At 41.9% G+C, this 26,640-nt stretch overlaps 2 protein-coding genes across 8 annotated transcripts; both read left to right on the top strand.

The window, feature by feature from the left end:
- Positions 1–2,823: 2,823 nt before the first annotated feature.
- Positions 2,824–15,381, top strand: LOC106599129 (palmdelphin a). 4 transcript variants are annotated; one of them, XM_082973310.1, is made up of 10 exons: positions 2,824–2,984; positions 6,034–6,145; positions 8,987–9,038; positions 9,149–9,229; positions 9,506–9,624; positions 10,649–10,763; positions 10,905–10,929; positions 11,047–11,151; positions 11,300–12,733; positions 14,883–15,381. In XM_082973310.1, the coding sequence occupies exons 2-10, from the start codon at positions 6,141–6,143 to the stop codon at positions 14,921–14,923; spliced, it is 1,977 nt and encodes a 658-aa protein (XP_082829436.1). In that variant the 5' UTR covers positions 2,824–2,984; positions 6,034–6,140; the 3' UTR covers positions 14,924–15,381. The 4 variants fall into 4 exon arrangements, with proteins under 4 accessions (XP_082829436.1, XP_082829438.1, XP_082829437.1 ...); XM_082973311.1 differs by having other exon boundaries at positions 2,825–2,984; positions 11,077–11,151; XM_082973312.1 differs by lacking the exon at positions 11,047–11,151.
- Positions 15,382–15,690: 309 nt separating this feature from the next.
- Positions 15,691–26,640, top strand: si:ch211-153l6.6 (uncharacterized). 4 transcript variants are annotated; one of them, XM_014190197.3, is made up of 4 exons: positions 15,691–17,148; positions 23,198–25,193; positions 25,370–25,455; positions 25,786–26,640. In XM_014190197.3, exons 1-4 carry the CDS (start codon positions 17,071–17,073, stop codon positions 25,876–25,878), a joined length of 2,253 nt encoding a protein of 750 aa, XP_014045672.2. In that variant the 5' UTR covers positions 15,691–17,070; the 3' UTR covers positions 25,879–26,640. The 4 variants fall into 4 exon arrangements, with proteins under 4 accessions (XP_014045672.2, XP_014045682.2, XP_014045670.2 ...); XM_014190207.3 differs by lacking the exon at positions 15,691–17,148 and adding an exon at positions 18,140–18,984; XM_014190195.3 differs by lacking the exon at positions 15,691–17,148 and adding an exon at positions 18,140–19,031.

Genomic DNA, 26,640 nt, shown 5'->3' with positions numbered 1-26,640 from the left:
GCCATCCCATCCGGTTTTCGCTTAGTCGGACTATCATTTATTTTTCAACAGGACAATGACCCAACACACCTCCAGGCTGTGTAAGGGCTATTTGACCAAGAAGGAGAATGATAGAGTGCTGCATCAGATGATCTGGTGTTGGTAAAGCATTCAAGGTGAAGCTGGTTGAGAGAATGCCAAGAGTGTGCAAAGCTGTCATCAAGGCGAAGGGTGGCTACTTTGAAGAATCTCAAATCTAAAATAGATTTTGATTTGTTTACATTTTTTGGGGTTACTACAAGATTCCATATGTGTTATTTCATAGTTTTGATGTCTTCACTATTATTCTACAATGTAGAAAATAGTAAAAAATAAAGAAAAACCCTTGAATGAGTAGGTGTGTCCAAACTTTTGACTGGTACTGTATGATTGCCATGATTTCTGCTTCTGTATGGGATTTGAGTACTCAAAGACATTTGATACTCAGATCCCACAAGAAGCCTTTTGCGGTGTAGGAATTATGTTAGATATACTGTTAACTCAATCTCCTCTGTGTGTGTGTGTGTGTGTGTGTGTGTGTGTGTGTGTGTGTGTGTGTGTGTGTGTGTGTGTGTGTGTGTGTGTGTGTGTGTGTGTGTGTGTGTGTGTGTGTGTGTGTGTGTGTGTGTGTGTGTGTGTGTGTGTGTGTGTGTGTGTGTGCATGCGTGTGTCACTGCCTGTGTGCTCTGACCGCTACTGGCGTGTTCCTGTTCATTAGAGGCTGCACTGAGAATGTCCCATGCCACCGAGGGTGACATTTCTTAATGGGAGCACAAGCAAACGCAACACAACGTAGGAATGTCTCCCACCTGGGTGTGTTCTGGTGCAGTCTGTGAGCTGTCCCATGCTGAGGTGATTTGTGGATGCATTATTGTTTGACCAGCAGGTCTACTCTGTACCTATGAGCTCACTGTTGGACGTTCCACTGAGATGAGAGAAAGAAGCCTACAACATAGGCCAAAAATGCATTCCTGGAAATACTCAAACAGAAATAAACACACTGAGCTTAGAGGAGAAAACAGGCAGGGAGAGAAGCCACAAGTGCAAAACCTTATAACATGACACACACAGACAGACATGGGTATTTGGAGACGTGTGTTGTTGCCATAGCTACACTCCCACTTCCCACACCTGTCCCCGCATGCCTGCATGATGGATGTGCTTGGCGCGCGTCAGTTATTTATGGAATCTTTAACGACTTGGCCGTAAACATGCATGTGCTATGGGTGTTCAGGACACTGTCTGTCCCATGGTCGAAGTGGTTAATAAAAAACTCCAAAACATTCCCTGGAATGTGACATAATAAATAAATGAATTGTTCAAAATAGCATGACTTTGATGGATGACTGTTTTAGGTTTCTAATTCTTCTAGGTTCTAGGTCGATGTCTGTCCGTGTTTGTCAAGGAGGATCAAAGCAAAGACAGCTGTGCACATTTAGAGAAAAGCCCAATTTGGAACTTTGCAAGGAAAGCAAACAGGAACTTTGTTTCACAGTGAGATGATGAGAGCAAGCACATGGCTTTCTCAAAGCTTCAGATAAAGGGTAGGAAGCCGTTTTTACTCACCAATGTAACAACACAGTGTGGTCAGACTCAGTAACTTAGTTGTAGTCACGATCTGGTTACCTATAAGTACAAACGTAGTTTTGTTTTTGGGTTATTACATATTTATTTACTTATTTACGGAAAGAAGTCTGAACTACCCACAATGCACTATTTCTCAACGTCATATGCAGGGTCTACTCTGTGCTGTCGAGTTCGTATGCTAGCTCGGTAGCTAGCTCAAGTTGGCTAACGTTAGCCACACCTCATGCTATTCACAAACTTTGTGGCTGTGTTATCTAGTGGTAACCCGTTAGCCCAGCAGGCTCTGGTGCTTTCTTGCCGTGGGCTCAAAATGAAAGTGAAAATCATACCTGTTTGCTCTATTGTGTAGTACCTCGTCTGTTGTGCTTTTCTGTTTTGTCAACTTTTCGGGCATGTTCTCTGTGAAGTAGGTTACGGGAGTTTTGTAACTTTTTCCACCTTGGCTTAGTGCTAGCACGCTAGCTGACGGACATCTGGAATCTATCTATTTGGGATTTCGGCCTGGTGAAGTGCCCACCTCCCCCTTGCTTTGGTAGCTAAAAGAGCCTGCACTCTTTTAAAAGTTTTACCACCGGATGGGCCCAAACCATCAATCTGTAAATCTCTGCTCGTACCCCTCACATTTTGAAATTGCAATTTTGTCCCCCCCCCAGTTTTATCATTGGAATGTGGTACAAAACGAGGCAATGGTGTGCTTTAGGACCATGTGGACGACTCCGAGCAGTCGGGTAGGCTGTTTGGAGTGGTTATCCGACTAGATAAAAAAAAAAGAAATTATGTCCCCCCCACTTCTAAAATCAAAGTTGTGCCCCTGCATCACAACCTTGAAAATACATGACTTCATTCTTTGGAATACTGATCAGTTTTATGTAATAACTCCAAAAATAGAAAAGTGCATAGGGACGTTTGATGCATATACTAGCGCAAATCTGGTTGAATCAACATTTTTCAATATCATTTAAACTAAAAAAATCTATGTTATGACTTTGAATCGAGGTGGAAAACTGATTGGATTTGCAAAAAGTCACCAATGTAAGGGAATTTCGTATTTTTTTTTCAATCAAATTTGAACCCAAATCCAATGACATGGTGACATTTTTGGTTGATTTCACGTTGAATTCACGTTAGTGGACAACAACCAAATGTGACGTTGGCGTTGAACTGACATATGTGCTCAGTGGGATACAACACTTGCCCTGTTGCTATTGGTGTAAAGGCAAGCTGCCAATCATGCCTTCCCTTGGCTCTGTTCAAGCCACCCGCGCTGTACCTGACTGTCGCGTTGTTTAGGACAGAGCGCTTTACGCTGTCCACCAATAGTGAACTTGGGTTACCAAGGCATTTATATTCCATATCCAGCATTTGTTCACGCACAACTGGTGAGTGTTCTTGCCATTTTCTCAACCCGTTTTTGCTTGGCAATGTTGTAAGATAAGGCTAATAGCCTAACCACCGATCAAGCAACATTATGGACTAAACTTTAAAATCCTGTTGCTGCTCTGTATTTTGCTGTGACAATATAGGTCAATTTAAGATCCTGCATATATAACTATGCAATACATTATAACTTTGTATTGGTTTTAATCTGAGTTCGTTATTTTAAAATTATTTCAACATAAATTCACTCTCATATGTTCAATTGATCTTTTAGCTTGCATGTTTAAAACAATTGGACAGGCGCACTGCGTGGTCTCCAGTAATCTCTTAATGCTTCATTTTAACCGCTTCAGTTTTTACCGCCAGTGTTCCTGTTCTAACATGCGAAGGCATGGGGATTTATTGTCATTTTATAGGAACTTTTACTTGGGACACTGTTGTTTCACTCATGTGAGAGCTGCAAAATCACAGTCGACTATTCCTCAGTCCAATGTTTGTGCAGTGTACTCAAGCGCGTGTTCTCCTTTTGTTTGATTACTTGTGTGAATAAACTATTCTAATTTACCAAAGTAGGTCTAGAATATACAGCATTTATGTCTCATCGTTTGGGCATTCTTTGTGCATCTAGGCTATGTTATAGACAAATACTTTGCATGAGCTCTATACCATTGGAATGAAATACACACCCATTAAATAATAGCATAAAGCATAAAGAAAATGACGGAAGAATGCACATGAAATTGTATACTACAAATATGCATACTGTTTTACCATCCTACTGTACATGTGCCCTTTTGAAAACCATGTGTCCATGCAGTTATTGTTGTGGAAGCAGATGCCCCAACAGATTTGCTGCCTGGCTAAATCACCGCAGTGATCAGCTTAGGTCAGGCAGCTTAGAGAAAACGTCCTTCCACTAGAACTGTCAGTCTGCCTGAGGAGGGATTGGAGCTGGGAACTGACCATCACAGTTTGTAGCTGCCACTCCTTCACATTGGGACATATTGGGGACATATTGAAACACATCCGATTGATCTGGGCAGGTGCTGATGAAGAAGTAGCCTATAATATGTCTAGAAAGAAAATAAAAGAGTCTGCATACTGCAATGCTCTATAAGCGCCCAAGTGTGATATATCAGGCCAGCTAAACAATGTGTCTCAAACCTTCTCAGAAGTGATGAACTAAGGGTCAAAGCGGTGTCCAGCCAAATTAGGCTGGGTTTACACAGGCAGCCCAATTCTGAGCTTTTTTTCACTAATTGGTCTGAAAGATCTGACGTGAAAAGATCTGATGGGATTGGTCAGAGAAATGCAGTCTTTGTCACATGTGGGAGGACATATGGCACAGTTCAAAATGCTGACCAGGGTTGGGATCAGTGAGTCCCATTTCAGTTCTTTCTAATCAGGAGATTAATTGAAATTCCCCTTCAAGAACTGAAAAGTGCCATTCATTTTCAATTAGGATTTTTCTAATGTATTCTTGTTTAAAATCATATTTTGACTTTTAATTTTAAACAGGAAAATGGTTTCAATTTGAATTTCATTGTTTATACAGAGCTGTGTGATGATGTCACTTTGTAATCATGATAGACATACCTGGCCCTATGCCACGTGGCAATATTTCATCACAAGGGCTTTATGTCAATAACATTTACAACCATAACAGCTGCCCAAATATTTCTACATCACCCAATTTCCTCCTACAATATCAGAGTAGTGTATCTCCCATGCCCTCATAGAAGAACCCCAAAAATGTAATAACATGTAAATGAAGAACAAGAACTGTACTTTAGTTCAGTCACCTGTTTGCTTATCTCTGTTTTGAAGAGACAGACAGACGCATGCTTTGCCGCAGAGTGCAACACTTGTATATTGTTGTTATGACCTCCTATTTTTAGACTCTCCTTGAGTTTACAGTGTCTTCAGAAAGTATTCAAACCCCTTGAATTAATCCACAGTTTGTTGTGTTACAGCCTGAATTAAAAGTTGATTAAATATTTGCAAAAAGTCTCACCCATCTACACACAATACCCCATAATGACAAAGTGAAAATGTTTGCACATTTTCTTGGAAATGAAATACAGAAATATCTAATTTACATAAGTATTCACACCCCTTAATCAATATTTTGTAGAATCACCTTTGGTAGCGATTATAGTTGTGAGTCTTTCTGAGTTAATCTCGTAAGAGCTTTACACCTGGATTGTGCAACATTTACCCATTATTATTTTCAAACGTCTTCAAGATCTGTCAAATTAGTAGTTGATCTTTGCTAGACAACCATTTTCAGGTCTTAACATAGATTTTCAAGTAGATTTAAGTAGAAACTGTAACTTGGCCACTCAGGAACATTCTCTGTGTTCTTGGTAAGCAACTCCAGTGTAGATATGGCCTTGTTTTATAGGTTATTGTTCTGCTGAAAGGTGAATTGATCTCCCAGTGTCTGGTGGAAAGCAAACTGAACCAGGTTTTTCTCTAGGATTTTGCCTGTGCTAAGCTACATTCCGTTACTTTTTTATCCTGAAAAACTCCCAAGTCTTAACGATTACAACCATACCCATAACATGATGCAGCCACCACTATTCTTTAAAATATGGAGAGTGGTACTCAGTAATGTGTTGTATTTGATTTGCCCCAAACGTAACACTTTGTATTCAGGACAAAAAGTGAATTGCTTTGCCACATGTTTTGCAGTATTGCTTTAGTGCCTTGTTGCAAACAGGATGCATGTTTTGTAATTTTTCTGTACAGGCTTCCTCCTTTTCACTCTGTTAATTAGGTTAGTATTGTGGAGTTACAACAATGTTGTTGATCCATCCTCAGTTTTGTCCTATCACAGCCATTAAACTCTGTAACTGTTTTAAAGTCACTATTGACCTCATGGTAAAATCTTAGAGCGGTTTCCTTACTCTCCGGCAACTGAGTTAGGAAGGATGCCTGTATTTTTGTAGTGACTGGGTGTATTGATACACCATCCAAAGTGTAATTAATAACTTCACCATGCTCAAAGGGATATTTAATGTCTGCTTTTTTTTACCCATCTATCAATAGGTGCGAGGCATTGGAAAACCTCCCTGGTCTTTGTGGTTGAATCTGTGCTTGAAATTCCCAGGGCGACTGAGGGACCTTACAGATAATTGTATGTGTGGGGTACAGAGATGAGGTAGTCATTCAAAAATGTCCATTCAACTTATTATGTGGCTTGTTAAGCACATTTTTCTCCTGAACTTATTTAGGCTTGCCATAACAAAGGCTTGAATAAGTATTGACTCAAGACGTTTCAGCTTTTCATGTTTCATTAATTTGTTACAATTCCAAAAAACATAATCCCACAATGACATTATGGGTTATTGTGTGTAGGCCAGAGACCAAAAATCTCTATTTAATCCATTTTAAATTCAGGCTGTAACACAACAAAATTTGGTCAGGGCGTGTGACTACTTTCTGTAGTTAGGGTGAATATTGTAGTTAAGGTTGCAAAAGAGAAACTTTCCCCAAACCCCCCAGTTTTTGTTTATTTCAGAAATTCCAGTTAGAGGATTACCAGTTGAACAGTTGAAGTCAGAAGTTTACATACACCTTAGCCAAATACATTTCAACTCAGTTTTTCACAATTCCTGTCATGTAATCCTAGTAAAAATCCCCTGTCTTAGGTCAGTTAGGATCACCACTTTATTTTAAGAATGTGAAATGTCAGAATAATAGTAGAGAGAATGATTTATTTCACTTTTTATTTCTTTCATCACATTCCCAGTGGGTCAGAAGTTTACATACGCTCAATTAGTATTTGGTAGCATTGCCTTTAAATTGTTTAACTTGGGTCAAACGTTTCGGGTAGCCTTCCATAAGCTTCCCACAATAAGTTGGGTGAATTTTGGCCCATTCCTCCTGACAGAGCTGGTGTAACTGATTCAGGTTTGTAGGCCTCCTTGCTCGCACACGCTTTCTCAGTTCTGCCCACAAATGTTCTATAGCATTGAGGTCAGGACTTTGTGATGGCCACTCCAATACCTTGACTTTGTTGTTCTTAAGTAATTTTGCCATAACTTTGGAAGTATGCTTGGGGTCATTGTCCATTTGGAAAACCCATTTGCAACCAAGCTTTAACTTCCTGACTGATGTCTTGAGATGTTGCTTCAATATATCCACATAATTTTCAATTCCTCATGATGCCATCTATTTTGTGAAGGTCACCAGTCCCTCCTGCAGCAAAGCACCCCCACAACATGATCCTGCCACCCCCGTGCTTCACGGCTGGGATGGTGTTCTTCAGCTTGCAAGCGTTCCCCTTTTTCCTCCAAACATAACGATGGTCATTATGGCCAAACAGTTCTATTTTTGTTTCGTCAGACCAGAGGACATTTCTCCAAAAAGTACGATCTATGGTGGTTTTGGAGCAGTGGCTTCTTCCTTGCTGAGCGGCCTTTCAGGTCATGTCGATATAGGACTCGTTTTACTGTGGATATAGATACTTTTGTACCTGTTTCCTCCAGCATCTTCACAAGGTCCTTTGCTGTTGTTCTGTGATTGATTTGCAGTTTTCGCACCAAAGTACGTTCATCTCTAGGAGACAGAACGCGTCTCCTTCCTGAGCGGTATGACGGCTGCGTGGTCCCATGGTGTTTATACTGGCATACTATTGTTTGTACAGATGAACGTGGTACCTTTAGGAGTTTGGAAATTGCTCCCAAGGATTAACCAGACTTGTGGAGGTCCACAATTTATTTTCTGAGGCCTTGGCTGATTTCTTTTGATTTTCCCATGATGTCAAGCAAAGAGGCACTGAGTTTGAAGGTAGGCCTTGAAATACATCCACAGGTACACCTCTAATTGACTCAAATGATGTCAATTAGCCTATCAGAAGCTTCTAAAGCCATGACATCATTTTATGGAATTTTACACGGTGTTTAAAGGCACAGTCAACTTAATGTATGTAAACTTCTGACCCACTGGGAATGTGATACAATGAATTATAAGTGAAATAATCTGTCTGTAAACAATTGTTGGAAAAATGACTTGTGTCATGCACAAAGTAGATGTCCTAACCGACTTGCCAAAACTATAGTTTGTTAATTTAACAAGAAATTTGTGGAATGGTTGAAAAACGAGTTTTAATGACTCCAACCTAAGTTTATGTAAGCTTCCGACTTCAACTGTATGTACAGAACATTTTACCAGTAGCCCCCATATTCTCCTCACTTATCAGACTGATATCTCTTTCAGGTTCCTACCTCTATGTGAAGAGCAAATATAGAGGCTGCTGCTGAGTCATCCCATTAAGGGGGCTGTCTGAGAAAATAGCTAGTCTAGAATATCTGTGGAGCATGGTGAGAGACAGGAAGTCTGCGGTAGGGCTCACATTTCGTGGAAAGATGTAAGGAGAGACCAGGGAGATGCTGGCATGCCCTTTCAGGGCCATAGGTCATCACAGTCACTGTCGCTGTCACCACACACAGAAGCACACCCCTAAGGTACCCCAGAGTGCATTCGTTTTTGCACTTTAGGATTTTTGTATCGGCATTCTGTGTATCGGCATTCCAGTTGGAGACTCTTGCCTTGTAGGTCAGTACATTTCTGTAATAAGATATTAGGGGCCTGAATGCCATGCTCTCTCAGACCAAAAATGTAGTGTGTTAGTGGCTAGACCAGACTCTTGTTTCAGTTCTGGTCAGGTAGAATTGAGTGTGAAATCCCTTAGTAATGATTAGGTCATTTGTCATCTGTGGTGGAACTCAAACCCTCTTGTTTCTAGTCAAATTTTTCAAGTCACATTTTCAAAGGGTGTCAGTCACCACTGGCACTATTCCTTGTTCACCTGTTAAAGGGATAGTTCACATAAAAAGGTGAAGTATCCCTTTAACCTTCCCTCTCAATGGATTATAAAGCTTTATTCACTTTATGACTGGTATGTGTGTCAATGCATCACTTTTTAGCTGCTGTTTTTATTCCAGAGTTCCCTTCTCATCGCCATTGTTTTTTCTTTCTTAATTTTTCTTTGGTCCAGGGTCAGAATGGAAGAGGCAGACCTGGTCAAGGAGCGGCTCCAAGCCATAACGGTAAACTGACCTCTATTCCTGGTTCTCTTACAGCAAATCAACAGCTGAATAATATCTGTGTTAAGTACTTTAAGGTTCACAACTTTCTTTTTTAAATACTTTATCTGCAGGATAAGAGGAAAGTCCAAGAGGACATTGCTCATAAAAAGCTGGAGATTGACAAGGAGAAATTAAAGCTTCAGCACTTAAAGGTACAGTTAGGTAATTTGACCATCAATGAAGTGATAACATTATAGTTCATCTTACTGTCAAATTGTCAAACCACATTGTTTCAATAACATTTGATTAATTCGTAACTATCTAATGACAGTGAGAGTTCCAGGTATCAAAGCTTGATGACAGTTTTTAGATTTTATGGTCACTGTGGTTGAGCAGTCCATTAAAGACATATGTTAGAGTGCAAAAATAACATGTCAAACATGACAGTTAAGACATAATGCTGTGTCACCCTCTCTTACTTTGAACAGAAAAAGTCCTTAAGAGAGCAATGGCTCATGGATGGAGCAGCCATCCAGAGCCCACAGCAGAGAGAGATTTTGAGGGGAGATCAACAACAAACTAAGCTCCTCCAGACCAGCATCCACAGGTACAGTAAGCCAGGACAAGTGATGCTCCACTTATTCCTGTCTAAACTGATCTACAGTATGTTTACATTGCTGTTTTATTAACATGGCTGCCTGATGGAATATAGGCCTTGGTATGTCGAGATATGTTTTAGCAAATGTTTCATCTTGGATGCTTCATTCGATTAAACCTTACCCATGTTAAATCTGCACCACTTACGGTGAAGTGTTGCTTTTAAATGGGGACACCGCTTTTATTTATTTAATTTCTATGCTCAACTGACAGGCACTGCATCACGTTGCATGCATCAACACCTTGGCAACATGTATTGGACTGTCTGCGGTGAAGGGTAGCCCATCAACTGTCCAGTTAGACCTATAATTGTCTGTAGGTTGGTCCAAGTGGCAGTCAGCGCGTTCCCTGAAACCTCTAAGGTGCTGGTAATAAGACAACAGCAGCGTGAGCTTCAGGTTCACTAACTCCCGTAACTGAGATGGAAGTAACAGAGTTGTTTTTTTTACCTAACGAAAACCACCTTGGATTTAAACATATAGGCATTTGTCACTATTAAAAGGTGGTGTTCTGGCCTTTTTGTTTCTTTAGTAAGAGTGAGGGACATCCACAAATAGACTCATTCTGCCCTCCCCCTCCTGATCCACCCATCTCAACTGAATGGACACTTTTTAGTATTTCACAGGGTAGGTTCCAATCTGTTAGGGTCGTACCGCTTTGGGGTATAGCCATTTGGACTGTAGGTGTCAAGTGGCAGGGTTGTGCTATTCTAATGGGGTGATTTAATGCCAGTTGGGTGGGATAGCACAGCATTGATGGGGTTGGCAGAGGTGGGATGCCCGAGTGGTTGACCCTGAGTCTGTCTGCTGCCAGCCATGATCAGTTTGCCAAGTTACACCTCTGACGAGATTAGAGCCAGAAAAGGAAGTCTTCCGAAGATGAGAAAACTGTCAGTTCACTGATCCGTTCTTTATCCCTTCTCCGCCTGTCTATGAGGTGATATGACCTTTGACCTTTTCTGTCTCGGCTTGCAGGATTGAGAAAGAGATTGAGGCTCTGGAGAGGGAAGAGACGATGATATCAAAAAACGAGGGCTTCATACTGAAGAGACTGAAGGCTATTGAGAAAACCCCTGAGGAGATAATAAAGGTACTTGGACATAACATAATTGACATTGAGATATTTCTGGTTTAGATGTTTTGCTTTGCCCACAATGAGGGTACTGTTAATCTGAGGTTTTGTTGATCTGAGTTGTACCTCTAAAAGTGCTGTTTTTATGTTGTCTTACAGGAGGCAAATGACAATTTCAAAGAAGGTAAGGCCTTTTGCTAGCTTGCTGATTGCGTTATTCATTTAATGTATTTGATCAAGCATGTTACACTATACACATAATCATTGGTAATACAAAACACATAGCTTATTTTTTTCACAGAGCCAATCTATATTTCCCCAACTACTCTAGATGTCCCAAAGTTCTACAAACCTCAAATTTCAAGGAAGCAGTCCTTTAAATTTAATAAGGACACACCCAAACAAAGTAAGAAACTTCATATTAACATTTATTACAACAATAGCGTGTACTGTAGATATGTCAAAACCCTATTTTTATCTCATTTCAACCCATCTCTCTCTCCATCTCTCCCTTCCTCGTACTCTCTGTCTCTCCTCCTTCTCTCCTCCTCCAGCCATGTTTGCAATGGAGATCAACGTCCAGAAGGACCTCCGTACCGGGGAGAGCCGGGTCCTGTCTACATCCACCGTCACCCCCCAGGAGCTCCAGCAGAGAGGGGTCAAAGTCTACGACGACGGCCGCAAGTCTGTCTATGCCCTGCAGTCTGACGGGTCTCACCTGGGGAATGGAGTGGATGAGCTCAGCCCTATGGAGGTGGAGGAGCTGCTGCGAGCAGCCACAGAACAGAAGAAGTCTCAGAGAGGACCTCGGGGCCACCAGGGCCATCAGGAATCAGCACCTGCATTCGACCCCAACTATAGCCCTCTGGGCCACCAGGAACCAGTGCCTGCATTCTACCCCAACTGTGGCCCTCGTGGCCAGCAGGAACCAGTGCCTGCATTCTCCCCCAACTGTGGCCCTCGTGGCCACCAGGAAGCAGTGCCTGTATTCTCCCCCAACTGTGGCTCTCTGGTCCACCAGGAACCATTGCCTGCATTCTCCACCCCCTGTGGCCCTCGGGGCCACCAGGAGCTCAGCCCTATGGAGGTGGAGAAGCTGCTCCGAAAGGCTATAGTGCAGAAGATGCCTCAAAGCGGAGCTTTCCCACAGGACCGTCAGGTTCACCAGGAATCAGTGCCTGCATTCTCCACCACCTCCGGCAGGAGTGCCTCGGCCTCCAACAGGCCCCAACAGAGTCATGCTAAAGTCCTCCAAGGAACCAATGGGAATGGGTATCAGCAGGAGTTGTATGAGCATGACGTCCTCTCCAGGAAGGAGCTCCACTACATTGATGGAGTCCACTACTCAGGGCCGGAGAGTCTCTCCTCCTCCCCTCACCTTCCAGTCCCCTCTTTCATCTGCAGGAAGGACGAGGAGTACTACCAGCCAACCAACGGGTACAACCAGAACCCTTTCTCCTACGGCGGGGAGTTTCACCCCACCCACAACTCCTACCATAGCCCTAGAGAGATCCAGCAAGGCGGGATGTTTTACAACTCGTCAGCTAAAAAGGACCAGAAACCATCTCCGATCTACCAGGAAGACTTGCACTTCAGTATCCTGAACGCCATAGACACATCTGAGCCTATCACTGCAATCTTTATGGGCTACCAAACCGCCAAGGATGACAGTGGACGTGGTCTGGGCTACGAAGGGTCCATCCGGGCTGAGCTTGTCGTCATTGGCGATGAGGATGGGGTGGACGAGAGTAACCCTCAGCTTAACACCAACAACCTGGATGGATACAAAAACTGGGGTTATCATCACTCTCAACCTCAACAGAAATTAATACAGTACATGGCAGAGCCCACCGCTAATATTAACGCTATCAATGCGTCACCGTACACAGCATCAAAGAAGTTGGTCTACCCTGGTCAACAGGCCAAAGAGGCATGCTACCCAAATTCAGACGGACAGTTGGACAGGACAGAGAAGCACTCAGCCCCAGGTATCAGAAAGATTCAAAAGATTCAAAAGAGAAAGAAGCCATGCTGCATGCTCATGTAACCAACCTGCAACTGTTGACACTAGCTAACTAACATCACTTCCTTTGCTTTGACTGACAGCACTTTTGAGGTCTCTCATTGGCTGGCTAGTGTGTTGAACTGTATGCTGGGTAGTTGGCTTCTCTGTTGCATCAGTTTGTTCTTGTCTTAATCATTGTAACACAGACTGACCTGAAACTCTCATTCTAATCACACTCTGTCACTGTTTACATACATAGTGATGTTGTGTATCCATACCAGAGCTTGTTTTGATACTTGAAGTCAAACTCTGCCTCTCTCTAGTGGCTGGAAGGCAGTAATGCTGTAACTTTGGTTTCCTATAGGAGGCCAAAATGTGCTTGACTGCTTGTATAATATGTAAAATATTATTGGATATTTTTTATGTTTCTACTTTTGAATAACAAACCTAGAATTTACTTTTTTACTGACATATTATAAATAACTGGTCTGAAGGTACAGTGCAAATCAAATGTACACTCTGATTAAATAATTGTTTTGCACTAACTTAATATTTATTATTTCGTATGTGTTTTTTTAGAATCTCTTTTCCACATTGCGAAGTTGTTATGCCATGTCTGTACTTTGTATACTTACAGTAATATGCATGATAGCTTGCCCTGTAACTTAAACTGTAATTAACTCATTATTGACTGCCTTAATCCTCTTGTGTAACAATGATCTGTTTGATTTTGTGTGTGTGTGTGTGTGTGTGTGTGTGTGTGTGTGTGTGTGTGTGTGTGTGTGTGTGTGTGTGTGTGTGTGTGTGTGTGTGTGTGGGAGAGAGATAGAGGTTGCGCTTTTTGAAATAAACAAACAAATAAACATGTAACAATATGAACTGAGTATACAAAACATTAAGAATAATTGATCTTTCCATGACATAGTCTGTCGAGGTGAATCCAGGTGAAAGTTATGATCCCTTATTGATGTCACTTGTTCAATTCATTTGAATCAGTGTAGATGAACGGGAGGAGACAGGTTATAGAACGATTTTTAAGCCTTGAGACAATTGAGCCATGGATTTTGTATGTGTGCCATTCAGAGGGTGAATGGACAAGAAAAAAGATTGAAGTGCCTTTGAACGGGATGTGGTAGCAGGTGTCAGGCACACCGGTTTGTGTTAAGAACTGCAACGCTGCTGGGTTTTTCACACTCAACAGTTTACCATGTGTCTCAAGAATGGTCCACCACCCAAAGGACATCCAGCCAACTTGACACAACTGTGGGAAGCATTGGAGTCGACATGGGCCAGCATCCCAGCACAACTCTATCAACACCTTGTAGAGTCCATGCCCCGATGAGCTGAGGCAGTTCTAAGGGCAAAAGGGAATGCTAATGTCAGAATAATTTCCTATACATAACCATCACTGTGTTATTACTGATCACTTCACATCTGAGGAGTCAAAGGAAGAGGGATAAGACATGCGTTCCACCCACCCACCCACCCACCCTCCCACACACACACACACACACACACACACACACACACACACACACACACACACACACACACACACACACACACACACACACACACACACACACACACACACACACACACACACCCCAACAACACTTTCACACCATCTGACAGTGCTAACGACCTTTCTGTCACCTCTCATGATCTCTCTGAGGACAAGGATAGTGGATGGTCTGGACCTTAACAGACTTAACGGTCCAGACATCAATCAGATCATTAGACATGGATGTCTCCCGAACTAAGAGGCTTTTAAAAGGAATGTGTCATCCTGTAATATGTGATTGAGACACACTTATATAACTATAATTTGAGTTACATAAATGCTGATGACACATAACTGAGGACATACACCAATCTTAGCTCTCCTGGGGTTGGTTCAGACAGTGTTTTTCCTCACAACTTTGTCTGCTTGGTGAGTAGGCTATTGGAAGGGTGGTGTTACTATACTTCACAGAAAGACTTGTCCCATACTTTTGTCATGAGGTTATTTCAGGACACGCATTATTATACACATAACACAACTAATCTGGATGAATCTCAATTAGTCCTAATTGATGTGATATGATATTTACATGGTAAATGTGTTTTATTTTCTCTTACATTCTCTACAGCTTCAAGTACATGTATGGAGAAACCTGAACAGTTTGTGTAGAAATACTCCACGCAAGACTCATCAACCCTTCAAGTTCCACGACGAGAAGGAAGAAAAACATCTTTGCGCAACACATTCGACTAACACCAAGCACACTTCTGTGAGGCCATCAATAGCTAAAATCAGAACTTTATATTTGGATTCTAAATATAATTCTCAATATAAGGTTCTGTTTAAAAGTGTAAAACATGTTTGCTCATAATGTTTCCATACACAGAGTATTAGAGCTTAAAATATACCAAGGATGTCATTTCGAGAAGGAACAACCAGACTAAAACAGACTTTTGAAGGGAATCGCTGATCTTAAATGAAAAATCTGCTCGTTCAATGTTCCTGAAGATATAAGTGCATTTGATGTTTACTCTCCAGCCTTTATGCTGCTGCCAGATATATTTTCCTCCTCTACAGTAGGCTACCAGCCAGCACTTTCGATATGCTAATAAACCTTTTTAGAGTGCCTTAATGTCATTTGCTGTTGAAACTGTAATCTGCTTGCGTATTTGTAAAAAATAATCATGCTAACTAAATAATTAAAAAGCTAATTGTCACACAGCAAAGGAAATGCCAATAAGTCGCTGAAACAGATTTTCTTATAATGTCCATTGACAAAGGCTTTGATTTAAATAGAGTGTGGTAATGTGATATTAACTTTCTTTCAGCTCAAGGGGAGGACGCTGCAGATATTTGTCGATATCCACTATAAAACACAGAAACCAATATATATATATACTGTCTCGTGCCTCCAAATGTCTCTCACTTAAAATATAATTATCTTCACTGACCCTATAGAACAGTGTTTCCCAACACTGGTCCTCGAGTACCCCCAACAGTACACCGTTTTGTTGTAGCCCTTGACAAAGAAAAACCTCATTCAACTCAGTGAGGGCTTGATGATTAGTTGACAGTTGAATCAGGTGTGCTTGTCCAGCATTACAATAGAAAGATGTACTGTTGGGGGTACTCAGGTACTAGGGTTGGGAAACACTGCTTTAGAGGAAAGATACAATGTGATGGCAGAAAGAAAATCTATATTCACAGACCTAGCATTTAAAATCCCTGACAGGAGTAGTATTTGGTATTTTATAAGGATCCCCATAAGCTGCTACTAACGCAGCAGCTACTCTTTCTGGGGTCCACACAAAACCTGACAGAGTAGCTAACAGTTAGCTGTGTAGGAGGCTGTGTGGGGGAGTCTTTGTATTCCATCCCAGCTGTTGGTGCCATGCATGTAACAACAACACATCAAAGAGTCAGGTTGTTGTTTTGCATCTTTATCCTGCTACTGCTGCTGCTCTGAGCCAGTGTGATTAATGAGGATGAAGGAGATTAGAATGTCAAGTTGACAGATGTAACACGTGCCATATGTGATGATGAAAAGTAGTAAGTCCTTTGAAAAGGTCATGTTGGTGTGTGTGTGTGTATGTGTGTGTGTGTATGCAAGAGCTACGCTGAGTGTACAAAACATTAGGAACACCTATTCTTTCCATGACATAGACTGACCAGGTGAATCCAGGTGAAAGTTATGATCCCATTTTGATGTCACTTGTTAAATCCAATTCAATCAGTGTAGATGAAGGGCAGGAGACAGGTTAAAGAAGGATTTTTTAGCATTGAGACAATTGAGACATTGATTGTGTATGTGTGCCATTCAGAGGGTGAATGGGTAAGACAAAATATTTCAGTGCCTTTGAACAGGGTATGGTAGTAGGTGCCAGGCGCACCGGTTTATGTCAAGAACTGCAACGCTGCTGGGTTTTTCACGCTCAACAGTTTCCTGTGTGTCTCAAGAATGGTCCAGCACCCAAAGTACATCCAGACAACTTGACACAACTCTGGGAAGTATTGGAGTCACCATGGGCCAGCATCCCTGTGGAATGCTTTCGACACCTTGTAGAGTCCCTGCCCCAACGAATTGAGGCAGTTCTGAGGGCTAAAGGGGGTGTAACTCAATATTCTGAATGTTTTGTACAGTCAGTGTATTTACCGTGTAGCTGCCCTGAGCTTGTGATATTCAATGTGTGAGCCTGTGAACGCATGTTGCACACACAACTGTCACCAAAGCTTCTGTTTCGTGATTGGCTGATTTCCACGCACCCGATTTGTGTCGCTGCTTGCCGCTGTGGTGACTCTGTGTGTGTGTCAGACAGATGCAGAAAGGCACACTCCACTTCATCACTCCACCACTGGACCAGTCCGAGCCCGAATCTGTGGAAAGACCCTGGGAGGTAAGAGAGCAGTAGGACAACATGACGTTTGGTCATCACCTAGTTATTCAGCATCAGGCTGATGACCATTAGCGACACTTTAGAGACGGTGACCAAAGTAGGAAGGTCACAAAAATGTGCTTCGCACTTGACAGTCTTGTAGAGATGGTTACCAGTTCAGAGTATTGAGTTAGTACTGCTGGGATTGTGTTCTGGAAGGCAAAAAGAGTGATAAAGATGGAGAGTGTTTGAGAAAAACAGGGAAAGAGAGATACAGAGAGAAAAAGTGAGAGAGGGGGAAAGAAAGATCGAGATGTAGGCTAGAGTGTGAGAAAAAGAGGAGGAGAGAGCTCTGCTTTAACATAAGTAGGTTGTGTTATTGGTATTTGGTTGATTCTGTTCTTACTGTGGCTTCAGTGTGTGGTTGAAGTGGATAGAAACAAAGCTCTGCTCCAGTGAGCCAGCTGAGCTGAGGAGAACATCGAGTGAGGGTGGATTAAACTGTAGAAACACTCACAGCATCACTGAGCATTCCTGCATACACTGGAGAGGTTGTCAAGCTGACCACTGGTTTAAGACAGAGTAGTGTTTTTTTTAAATGTGTTTTATAGGTTTTAATGCTGGATGGAGGGCTGAGAAAAGTTTTAGTGAGTTGAGGAGTGCTTTTGAAAGCTACTCTGACATACAGTTGCAGGTATTTTGTATAGCTGGAATGCCCCCCTGGAACTCAAAAAGTCAGAGTTTACAGGCCATTCACATTACAAGAGACAGAGATATATCCAGGGTATGCCATTTTAGCCAATTTGGGCCACTAAAACTAACTGTGCTTTGTATACATTTTGTTTAGCATATGGAGTAGATATGGTGGCTTTTGTTGAAATAGAAAATGCAAGCAGAAAGAAAAACATAAAAAACATAAAAAACAAACACATTCAGCAGATTAATTGAACACCTTTAATGGTAGGCATACTGCCTCATTTATCACAGCATGCCCAAAATGACGCTGCCCAAATGTTGGACACAGAACAAAAGTGGAGCATTAAAAGATTAAAAAGCCAGTCCTGCCATGGCACTCGCATCCACCTCACTTAAAGATCCATCATTTATCCAGATTTGAATGGCTTTTTAACAGCAGTGAGTTAACTGTGTCTAGGGGTTATTCTTCAATACATGTACCCTCACCAGAGACTTCACTCACTTTCACCACTCAGCTCGGGACTGAAATATTTACATGTTCTAATTGTCCACTTAGTCACAGAATATTAATACTATAACCCAGACAGCCCAAGCAATGAACTTAGGGGTCAGTCAATTGAAATAATTGTATGGACAAAACCTGACAGCTGGTAAAACACTGAAGCCCTTTATGGAAAAGGATTTTAATGGACCACAATGAATAATCAGTGAGCTAATGATTTCAGGGCAGCAGTGACGTTGGTCATGGAAATCGACAGGGTTCTAAAAAGTGCAGGCAAAAGCAAACGCTCCATAGCTGGTCTCTGAAAGAGAAGGAGCCTGGGGGCGATAGCTGGATGCTGCAGTAGCGGATGCATACGCGCCCAACGTATCTATCTGTATGGGGATTGGGCAGGATGCTGTGAGAGAAGCGCGGGGGGTCGCGGGCGATGCAATGCATTTCAGTGGCGTTTATGCCAATACTTATTGCGTCTGCTCTAGTTAACTTCAGACAAATTTGCCTTGCGAATCGATAATTCCGACCGACACCCACCACACACATCCACATAAACGCGAATCTCTTCCTCCTTCAAATTAAACCTATGAATTACTCGCAACGGGTGGCCGCTTGGTTGAGTTCTCTACCCGTGAATGTAGTTCAAATAATATGTGGTCGCTTCGGTAAGTTGGAGATGATATCCTTCTGGTTGCTCTGTTGGAGGCTGCTGGTAGGTACTAGATATGTTATCATATCCAAGTATACTGTATATTTTCGCCACGGCCAGCTTGTTTTGATTGGCAGCATGCTCAAGGCTTGGATGGGTACATAAATCGCATGGATTTTGCTCGGCTACGGCACGTGAGTTTATCTGTCACTATGCTGGGCATTTGCCTGGTCGGTGCATGTCTATTTGCTATCTATATCACCCTGCAGAATGGTGGAAATGTCTGTAATTTGCGCAGTGGGGTATCCTAAGCATTTTGCGCGTGACTATTTTATCTGTTGTCCAACATGTCTTTGGTCCTCAGCCATATGACAGGTAGTTTGCCTTTATGAAGAGAAGAAAAATGGCACTTTATCACTGCAAATGGTGGATCCTTTTCCCATTGGTTGGGTATCCTGGGAAAATTGTGAACAGGTTATTCAGAGTACATCACTCAACCTTTGATGTAACAAGGGAAGGGGTGTGAGGGACTCTCCTCATACTCAACAATCAAGTCATCTTTCAGTTGTATTTTCCACCTCCCACATAAACAGAACGTAGGGATTTCATCCTACTGTGACCAGCTGTTGATATCATCCTTGTTGTGCAAGGATGATATCAGACGATCAAATTAACCTATCTTGGCTGTGCAGACCACAGACTCCATTTTGCAATGATTGAGTAGAAAACAGAACACATTACCTGTAGGATGTGCTGGTCCATACACCTACAGCAGGCCACGTGGTCATGATATAACAGTACACATGGACAACACAAAGATACATGGCCATGCAGGTGAAATGAGTTGCTGATAGCCTGGCAGGTGAATCTATCCCTAGGCCTGTGGTCATTTGACCTTCTGCAAAGCACTCAAAGATTTCCTTCGCATTGCATTTTCAAACTGTACATGTAAACATTCATAATGCTATTCAGTCAAATATGTGTGTGTGTAAAGTAAAGCTTCCCCCTGGGCACAACCTGGTTGAATCAATGTTTTTTCAACGTCATTTGTCAAGGTATTGTGATGTGGAATCTAAATGGAAAATACATTGGATTCGCAAAAAGTCATCAAAACTGTTGTTTTGAGGGTGACATTTCAACCACAGAATTATGTCATCATGGTAACCAATTTTCAACCTTGTATAAAATATGTTTCTTTGTACGTCAGATCTTCAACGTTATATCCACTATCAGAAAAAAACAATAGGCTTAGCAGAACCTCCTACTGGAGAGCAAATGTATCTACAGCTATTGCATTTGGTCTCCCATCCAGGGGTTTAACCAAGCCCAGCTTTGATATTTGTCACTAACTACTACCAATGTGTTACAGTGAGAATGATTATTTAGAGATTTCTTAATAACTAAATATATTCACTATTGCTATCGAAGTCATTCCAAAGGGTTGGTTTAACAGTGCAAATGAAATTTAACCATACTGTATAAGCGTTTGCAAAGAAATCAAAAGCTATTGTTTCAATTCAGCCCAGGGTTCAGCAAAAATAAACAATACATATAGGCCTAGGGTTTCAAGCTTTAGTGAATGTCAAATTTAATATGTTGGATTCACGTCTCCATTTCAACTAGAAAATTGAAGTTAAAAGAACAGGAATAAATCAAATCAAACTTTATTTAAAGTGCATTTGAAGTTTGATTTGATATAGTCCTGTTTTCTTACTTCGATTTTTGGTTGAGATGGAGATATTTGGTTGTGTTGACAACCAAACACAATTCAATCTCACTTTTGCAATAAAGTAAATAGCCTATTAACTTGTCTACATGTTGGATTCACGTCGCCAACAAAACCAAAAATAAAAGCTAAAGAACAGGATTAAGCCAGTGGCTCAGATGAAATGATCCAAGCATTAGATACATCTCCTTTAAAATGTTGATAGTTGTTTGTCAACCAACACAATTCAATATGACTTTTGTAATACAGTCAATAGCCTAAAGTTAAGACTATGTAAGAGCTTTTATTCAACTCATCCATGGCCACATTTAGAGGTTACTGTAACTCTAAAAGTCTTATTATGTCATCATAGAAAGTGTGCATGTTCAGGATAGCATGCAAAGGTCACAGGTCTGTGGAGATCTTCACAATATTAATTAACAAATATGAACAATTTCATGATATTATATATTAACAAATATAATTAACAAATGAACAACTTTTGTAATATAATCTCAACTACAATCCAGGTCATTTGGTTGTGCTTTTAGATGGTTGAACGCATATGATAACACATTGGGAATTCAACAAACTTCTGGCTGTCTTTTTGAGTGGGTAAATAAAGGTTGAAATTTCATTGATTGAACGTCTCAACCAAAGATTAGACACATTTCCATGATGAAATGACGTGGTGTGGCCAGTGGGTTAGGCTACCCTACTTTTCAACACATGTCCCTGCTGTATCATTCAAGATAAATCTTGTCCATCTGGCAGATCTAGCCATTACTGGTATTGCAGAGAGCTTACTGTACATTTAATACTGCTCTATGTACATTAAATATGACCCAGAGGATAAAAAATATGAAAAGGCATCTCTCTTACAAGCTGCTCCCAGGAGGGCTTGGATTTTCATATCAGCAAGTTTCTAGGCAACCGTTCCAAAGCTATATTTATACCATATACAGTACAGCATGTTTGCTAAGAGATTCACACCAAGTGGACCTGATCTCCATCCAGGAAGCACTCAGAAACACCAGTATATGGGAGGAATAGTTTGTATGGTGGTGCGCTGGAGAAGCAAAACTAGTGCAAGTTAAGAGCTTCAAAGAAATCACTCCAACCATCAGCATTAGGATTGATACAGCATTATGGATGAATGACCAGTACAGGTTGAATTCAGGTCTTAGTACAGTTTGGTGGATGGAGGCTGGGTTGGATGCCCTGAGGGCTCGAATGTACTGATTCCCTGTACTGCAGTACCAGGACCCAATGTTCAAACGCTATTGGAACACAACCGAAATGACGGGGGCCGAGGTACTTCATCCTTACATAATGGATCCAATTTGTTCTTTCAGATGGGTTTATTCTGTTCTCTGCCCAATGCCATTGTCACAGTATGCAGTGCCACATGTTTGCAACATGTGCGTAAACAAACAAACAAACGCACACGCTCAAAAACATGTGCAATGCTTTCAGCGTGTTTTTGTTTTTCTTCAGATAAAGCAACAGTTGATTATTTGCAGATATGGGGTCTCCAAGCTTTCAAACAACTTCGGCAATAAGCACGCTACACAGCTTCACTTGAAAAAGAAGTGCTGTCCAACTGGTGGACAGTAGCCTATGCCAACTCCAATGGTGTGAATTATCAGTGTTGGTGTGTGGGTGTATTCGCTATGCAATAAATGTTGTCTTAGCAATAGCTAGGTATGTTGATTAGGGCTATTGTGTGGGCTGATTTGCTTACATCCCCTAATCAAGAAGTCAGTTTTAATCACATGTAAACTGTTATTAAGGGCCTCAGAAAATGGTCTGGTCACCATATTTCATGCATACATGTACTGTATGTAGACAGCTTGCATCTCTTGTGTGAAAACCTTTTCCAAACGTTCATCTAAATACATACAGTATGTATGAGAACAAGCCCATCTCCCTTCACCTAGCCATTTTCTGTGTTTTTTTTATGCATATCAGTACTATGTTCTTTTTGACATCAACATGTTATCCCTGGCAGAATCACATGTTTGGCTGTGAAACGATCAAAATCATGCTAATTCTCACCCACTTACAGCGAAGCCATGCTCGGTTTGAAGCATGTCTCATGGTGTTTTATGCTTTCAAAAGATTTCCTCCCACCCTCTGTGAGCACCAGAGTGAAGACAGTGTTTTGATGAAATTAAAGTGGCGTGGTGAAACCCTGGTGTGTCATATCACAGAGAACCAAAATGATAACCAGTTAACCAGTTACTGTGGTGGGTGTTAAAAGGATAACATTATACCACCTATAAGGATAAACTATATATTTTTACATGGAACTGAGGGTACTGGCTGGTATAGGCATTACTTAATTTGAGATTCACTATATAAGGAATTCCATTCACCACCACACTTCATCAAATGAGCCATCGCAGAAAGACAAAAATATATCATACCAGGTTCAGTAGGCTATCCATTGATCTATTCAGATACAGTTTTTTTGTGTCTCCGCCTTATTCTACCCTTAACATGTTTTATTTGACTTCCATAGAGAGCCACAGCTGGAGTGAAGAGGATAAAGGGGAATGAAGTGAGAGAGAGCTGCAGTGCCAGTGCCAGCGACACTCCACAAGAGAAACAACAAGAACAAGAATCCCACTCTGGGGCCGTAGCCATGGAGACCAGCCAGCTTTCAGAGATGGACGACCTAACAGACTATAAAATGGATTCTGGGGAAACGGAGGACCAGAGACGCCTGCTTAGTGAGAGCGAGGAAGAATGTGACCAAGAACCTTTCGCAGAATACAGAGGAACAAAAGAGAACATAAAAACGTCAGTGGATGAACCAGACGAGGATGATGAAAATGAGGATGGAAACAGAGAGGAGGGGATTCTCAACTTTGGGACAGGACAAGATGACTTCAGTCTAAAAGAGTTACTCAACTCCTCAAGTATATTTGAGAGTGAACCCGTTTGCAAGGTGGAAGACCTGCTTGCAGAAGATGACGTGGACAACTCTGCTCCATCAGAAGTGACGGTGACACAAGAGTCCATCTTGGAGCAGCTTATCCGAGAGGAGGTCTCCTCTGACGTTTCTACGGGGTCCTGTCATGACCTTGACCGAGACGACCTGAGTGACTGTCTGCAGGTAGAAATGGCCATCGTGTCATCAGACAGCGAGACTGACGACCAATGGAGGTCCACTTTTGCATCTACAGTCAACAAGGAAGAAAGGTGTGACGGAAATGCTCAAGATGCTTTCGAGAAGGATAAAGCTGCAGGGGAGGCAGAGAATGGGACCAAGGATGAAACTGCAGATAGTCCTCACGAGCTTGAACAACCCGATTGCCCCACAGAATGTGAGATCCAAGACCAAGATATGTCCTCTGGCCAGTTCAAGGTCTTATCAGAGATTCCAGAGGATGAGGAAGAGGCCAGCCAAGGCGGAGCTTGCAAAGTACGTCGTTCTACATCCGCAAGCTCTTCTGTAAGCTCTGACAAGAAGGTTCCTCAAGACTACTGTGTGATACAAGAAATGACGAGCAAGAACGTTAGTACAGAGCATGTGGACTTCCAGGGGGCTCGGAAGCAGTGGCGCCAAATGGAGGAGCAGACCAAAGGACAGGTCCAAGTCCACCAGCCCACTGTCAGACAGCAGGGGATGTGCCAGGGAGGTCACAGTGCCATGTACACACCCGTCAGGAACATCGATCGACCCAGGAGGGACACCGAACTCGACAGCCTCGCCCTGGGTGACTTTCATCACACCCAGTTCAGCCCATGTTCAGAAGACTCAGGTCTAGATGACCTCAGCTACAGGTCCCCTTACGAGGACTCAGACAACCCTGTCGAAAGGGAGATACGACAGACCATAGAGCGCGAGGAAAACTTCAGGCGGGAGAGAGGGATCACGAAACAGGGTCAAGCTGGAGAATCATCTGCACATCCCAGACCAACCACTCTCTACCCCGGCAAGTACGGGAAGGGTTTTTGCCAGGAGGTGGAGGAGAAACGGAAGATGTTTGACTCTAGTGATCCCGGATGCAGGCCATTGAGGTCTCCCGACGCAAAAACCCCAACCTTCTCCATAGCCACCTCCCCCTCACCCACACCGAGGTGTGCGACCTACCACGAAATGACCGCCCAAAACGTGATCATCCTGGAGCCAGACTCCTACCCCACCAGCCCAAGGCACCACACCCGAGGATCCCTGCTCTCCCCGGGTCCCAGCCGTTATAGCGAGTGGCCTTTGGAGACGTCAGCCAATGTCATCATTCTAGAGACGTCCAACCTGATCATTCGGAGCGCCTCAGAGTTCTGCCTGAGCTCGGCCTCCTGCCAGGAGACCCAGGAGAGCACATTTGTCAACAATCCCTTCTTCAAACTGCGCTCGCGGAGCTCCATGTCCCTGGTGGACCAGGAGATTAAGATGGTGAAGCAGAGGGAGGAGGAGTGGAGGAGGCAGAGGAGCCAGATGCACACCAGGGAGAAGTATGACACTGTTGTGGTGTCCCCCAACCTGGAGAACCTGAGCTTTGATACAGCAGGTATGTGCTGATGACTGATGAAGAGCACGGTTAATATGGGAAAGAGTTTGTGGTTTGTAGCTGTGTTGTGTTGTGTTTTCATTGCATCACTAGTGGTCACCACTTGTCCAAATTCATGATATAGGTCTCTAAGCATATGAATGTATGAGTATTAATGGTTTCTCTTTCTTCTTCAGAAGTGCCACTGAAATGTGTGTCTTCCCCTTCATCCCCATCAAGGACTCGAAAGCTGGACCGCTCCACCCTGTCATGTGACCATAGGGTATGTCCTATCTTCTCCAATAATAATTAATCAACGAACAGATGTTAGCCTAGTCACCTGATCAAATGTTTGTGCTTTAGTCAACTCCCTTGTGGTGTTCGTTGTCATGCCAATTGCAAAACATGACCAGTGTAGAAAAAAATATTTTGTCATCTGATTGCCTCACTAAATGTCATCTGAATGCCTCACTAAATAACATTGCATGTGCTCATGTTTAATTGTGTTCATTACATTTTCTGATAGAGTTTTTTCATTACAAACCATTTTAAACACCATCCATTTTCACCTTGAAACTGCATGCAGTTTTACAGGTGAAACTCTTTCCCCCAGTTCCCAGAATCACTCTCCACATTACCAAGGAAAAAGAATACCATGGCTCAGAGATGGGAGGCAAGACTATTTGTCAACCATGAACAAGAGTGAAGAACATCAAACCTGAATAATCCCATTCCATATTTCTACAGCTGCCAACTTCCTGAACTTTGTTAGATGTTTCCAGTTCTATTATTGATACAGCTTGAATATATATATTCATTATCGGTACTGTACTTTTAAAGTTATTGTGAAATAAAATATGTAATTGGTATTGTAAGAGATATGACACAATGTAATGAATATAGATGGACTACCGGATGAGTACATTACGATATTGTTCAGTTAAGATCCTTACATACATTTTAAGTACTGTCTTGGTTATACAACAGAAAGATATTTATGGTATTTTCGTATTGTATTTTCTTCTAAATAGAGTTTAAACTAAAGAGGCAATAAGAATATTATGATAAATGTGGTAATCCAAAGCAGTAAAAAACGAATCTATCATTGTTCTAAAATAAAGAATGCATATTATGATTACCTGTATAATTAACGTCATATAAAATCTTTAATATGATAGCCACTTATAGTATAGGATATTCAAAGCTTGACTTGACATTGCCATTTTGAGATGCCTTTTTCAACTATATTACTGTTTTTTATGCTTCACAATGTGATCTCTTTTGTTTGCAGGTGGTCTGGTATTACGTACTAAACTAATGCAAAACTCCAAGGTGAATACTTTAAAGTTTAAATTGCATTCTCGGTTATTTTAAGTGTTAAGGTGTTCCATGGATATTTCGCTTTTGTTTTGTTTTTGTTATTCTCAATTGATAATTCTGCATCAAAATAAAGTTGTATTGACATTAA

This window comes from Salmo salar, chromosome 03 (assembly GCF_965601325.2).
Source record: "Salmo salar chromosome 03, fSalSal1, whole genome shotgun sequence".
Lineage (NCBI taxonomy): Eukaryota > Metazoa > Chordata > Actinopteri > Salmoniformes > Salmonidae > Salmo > Salmo salar.
Note: the sequence above shows the minus strand (reverse complement) of the source record. Positions and strands in the feature narration are given on the sequence as shown.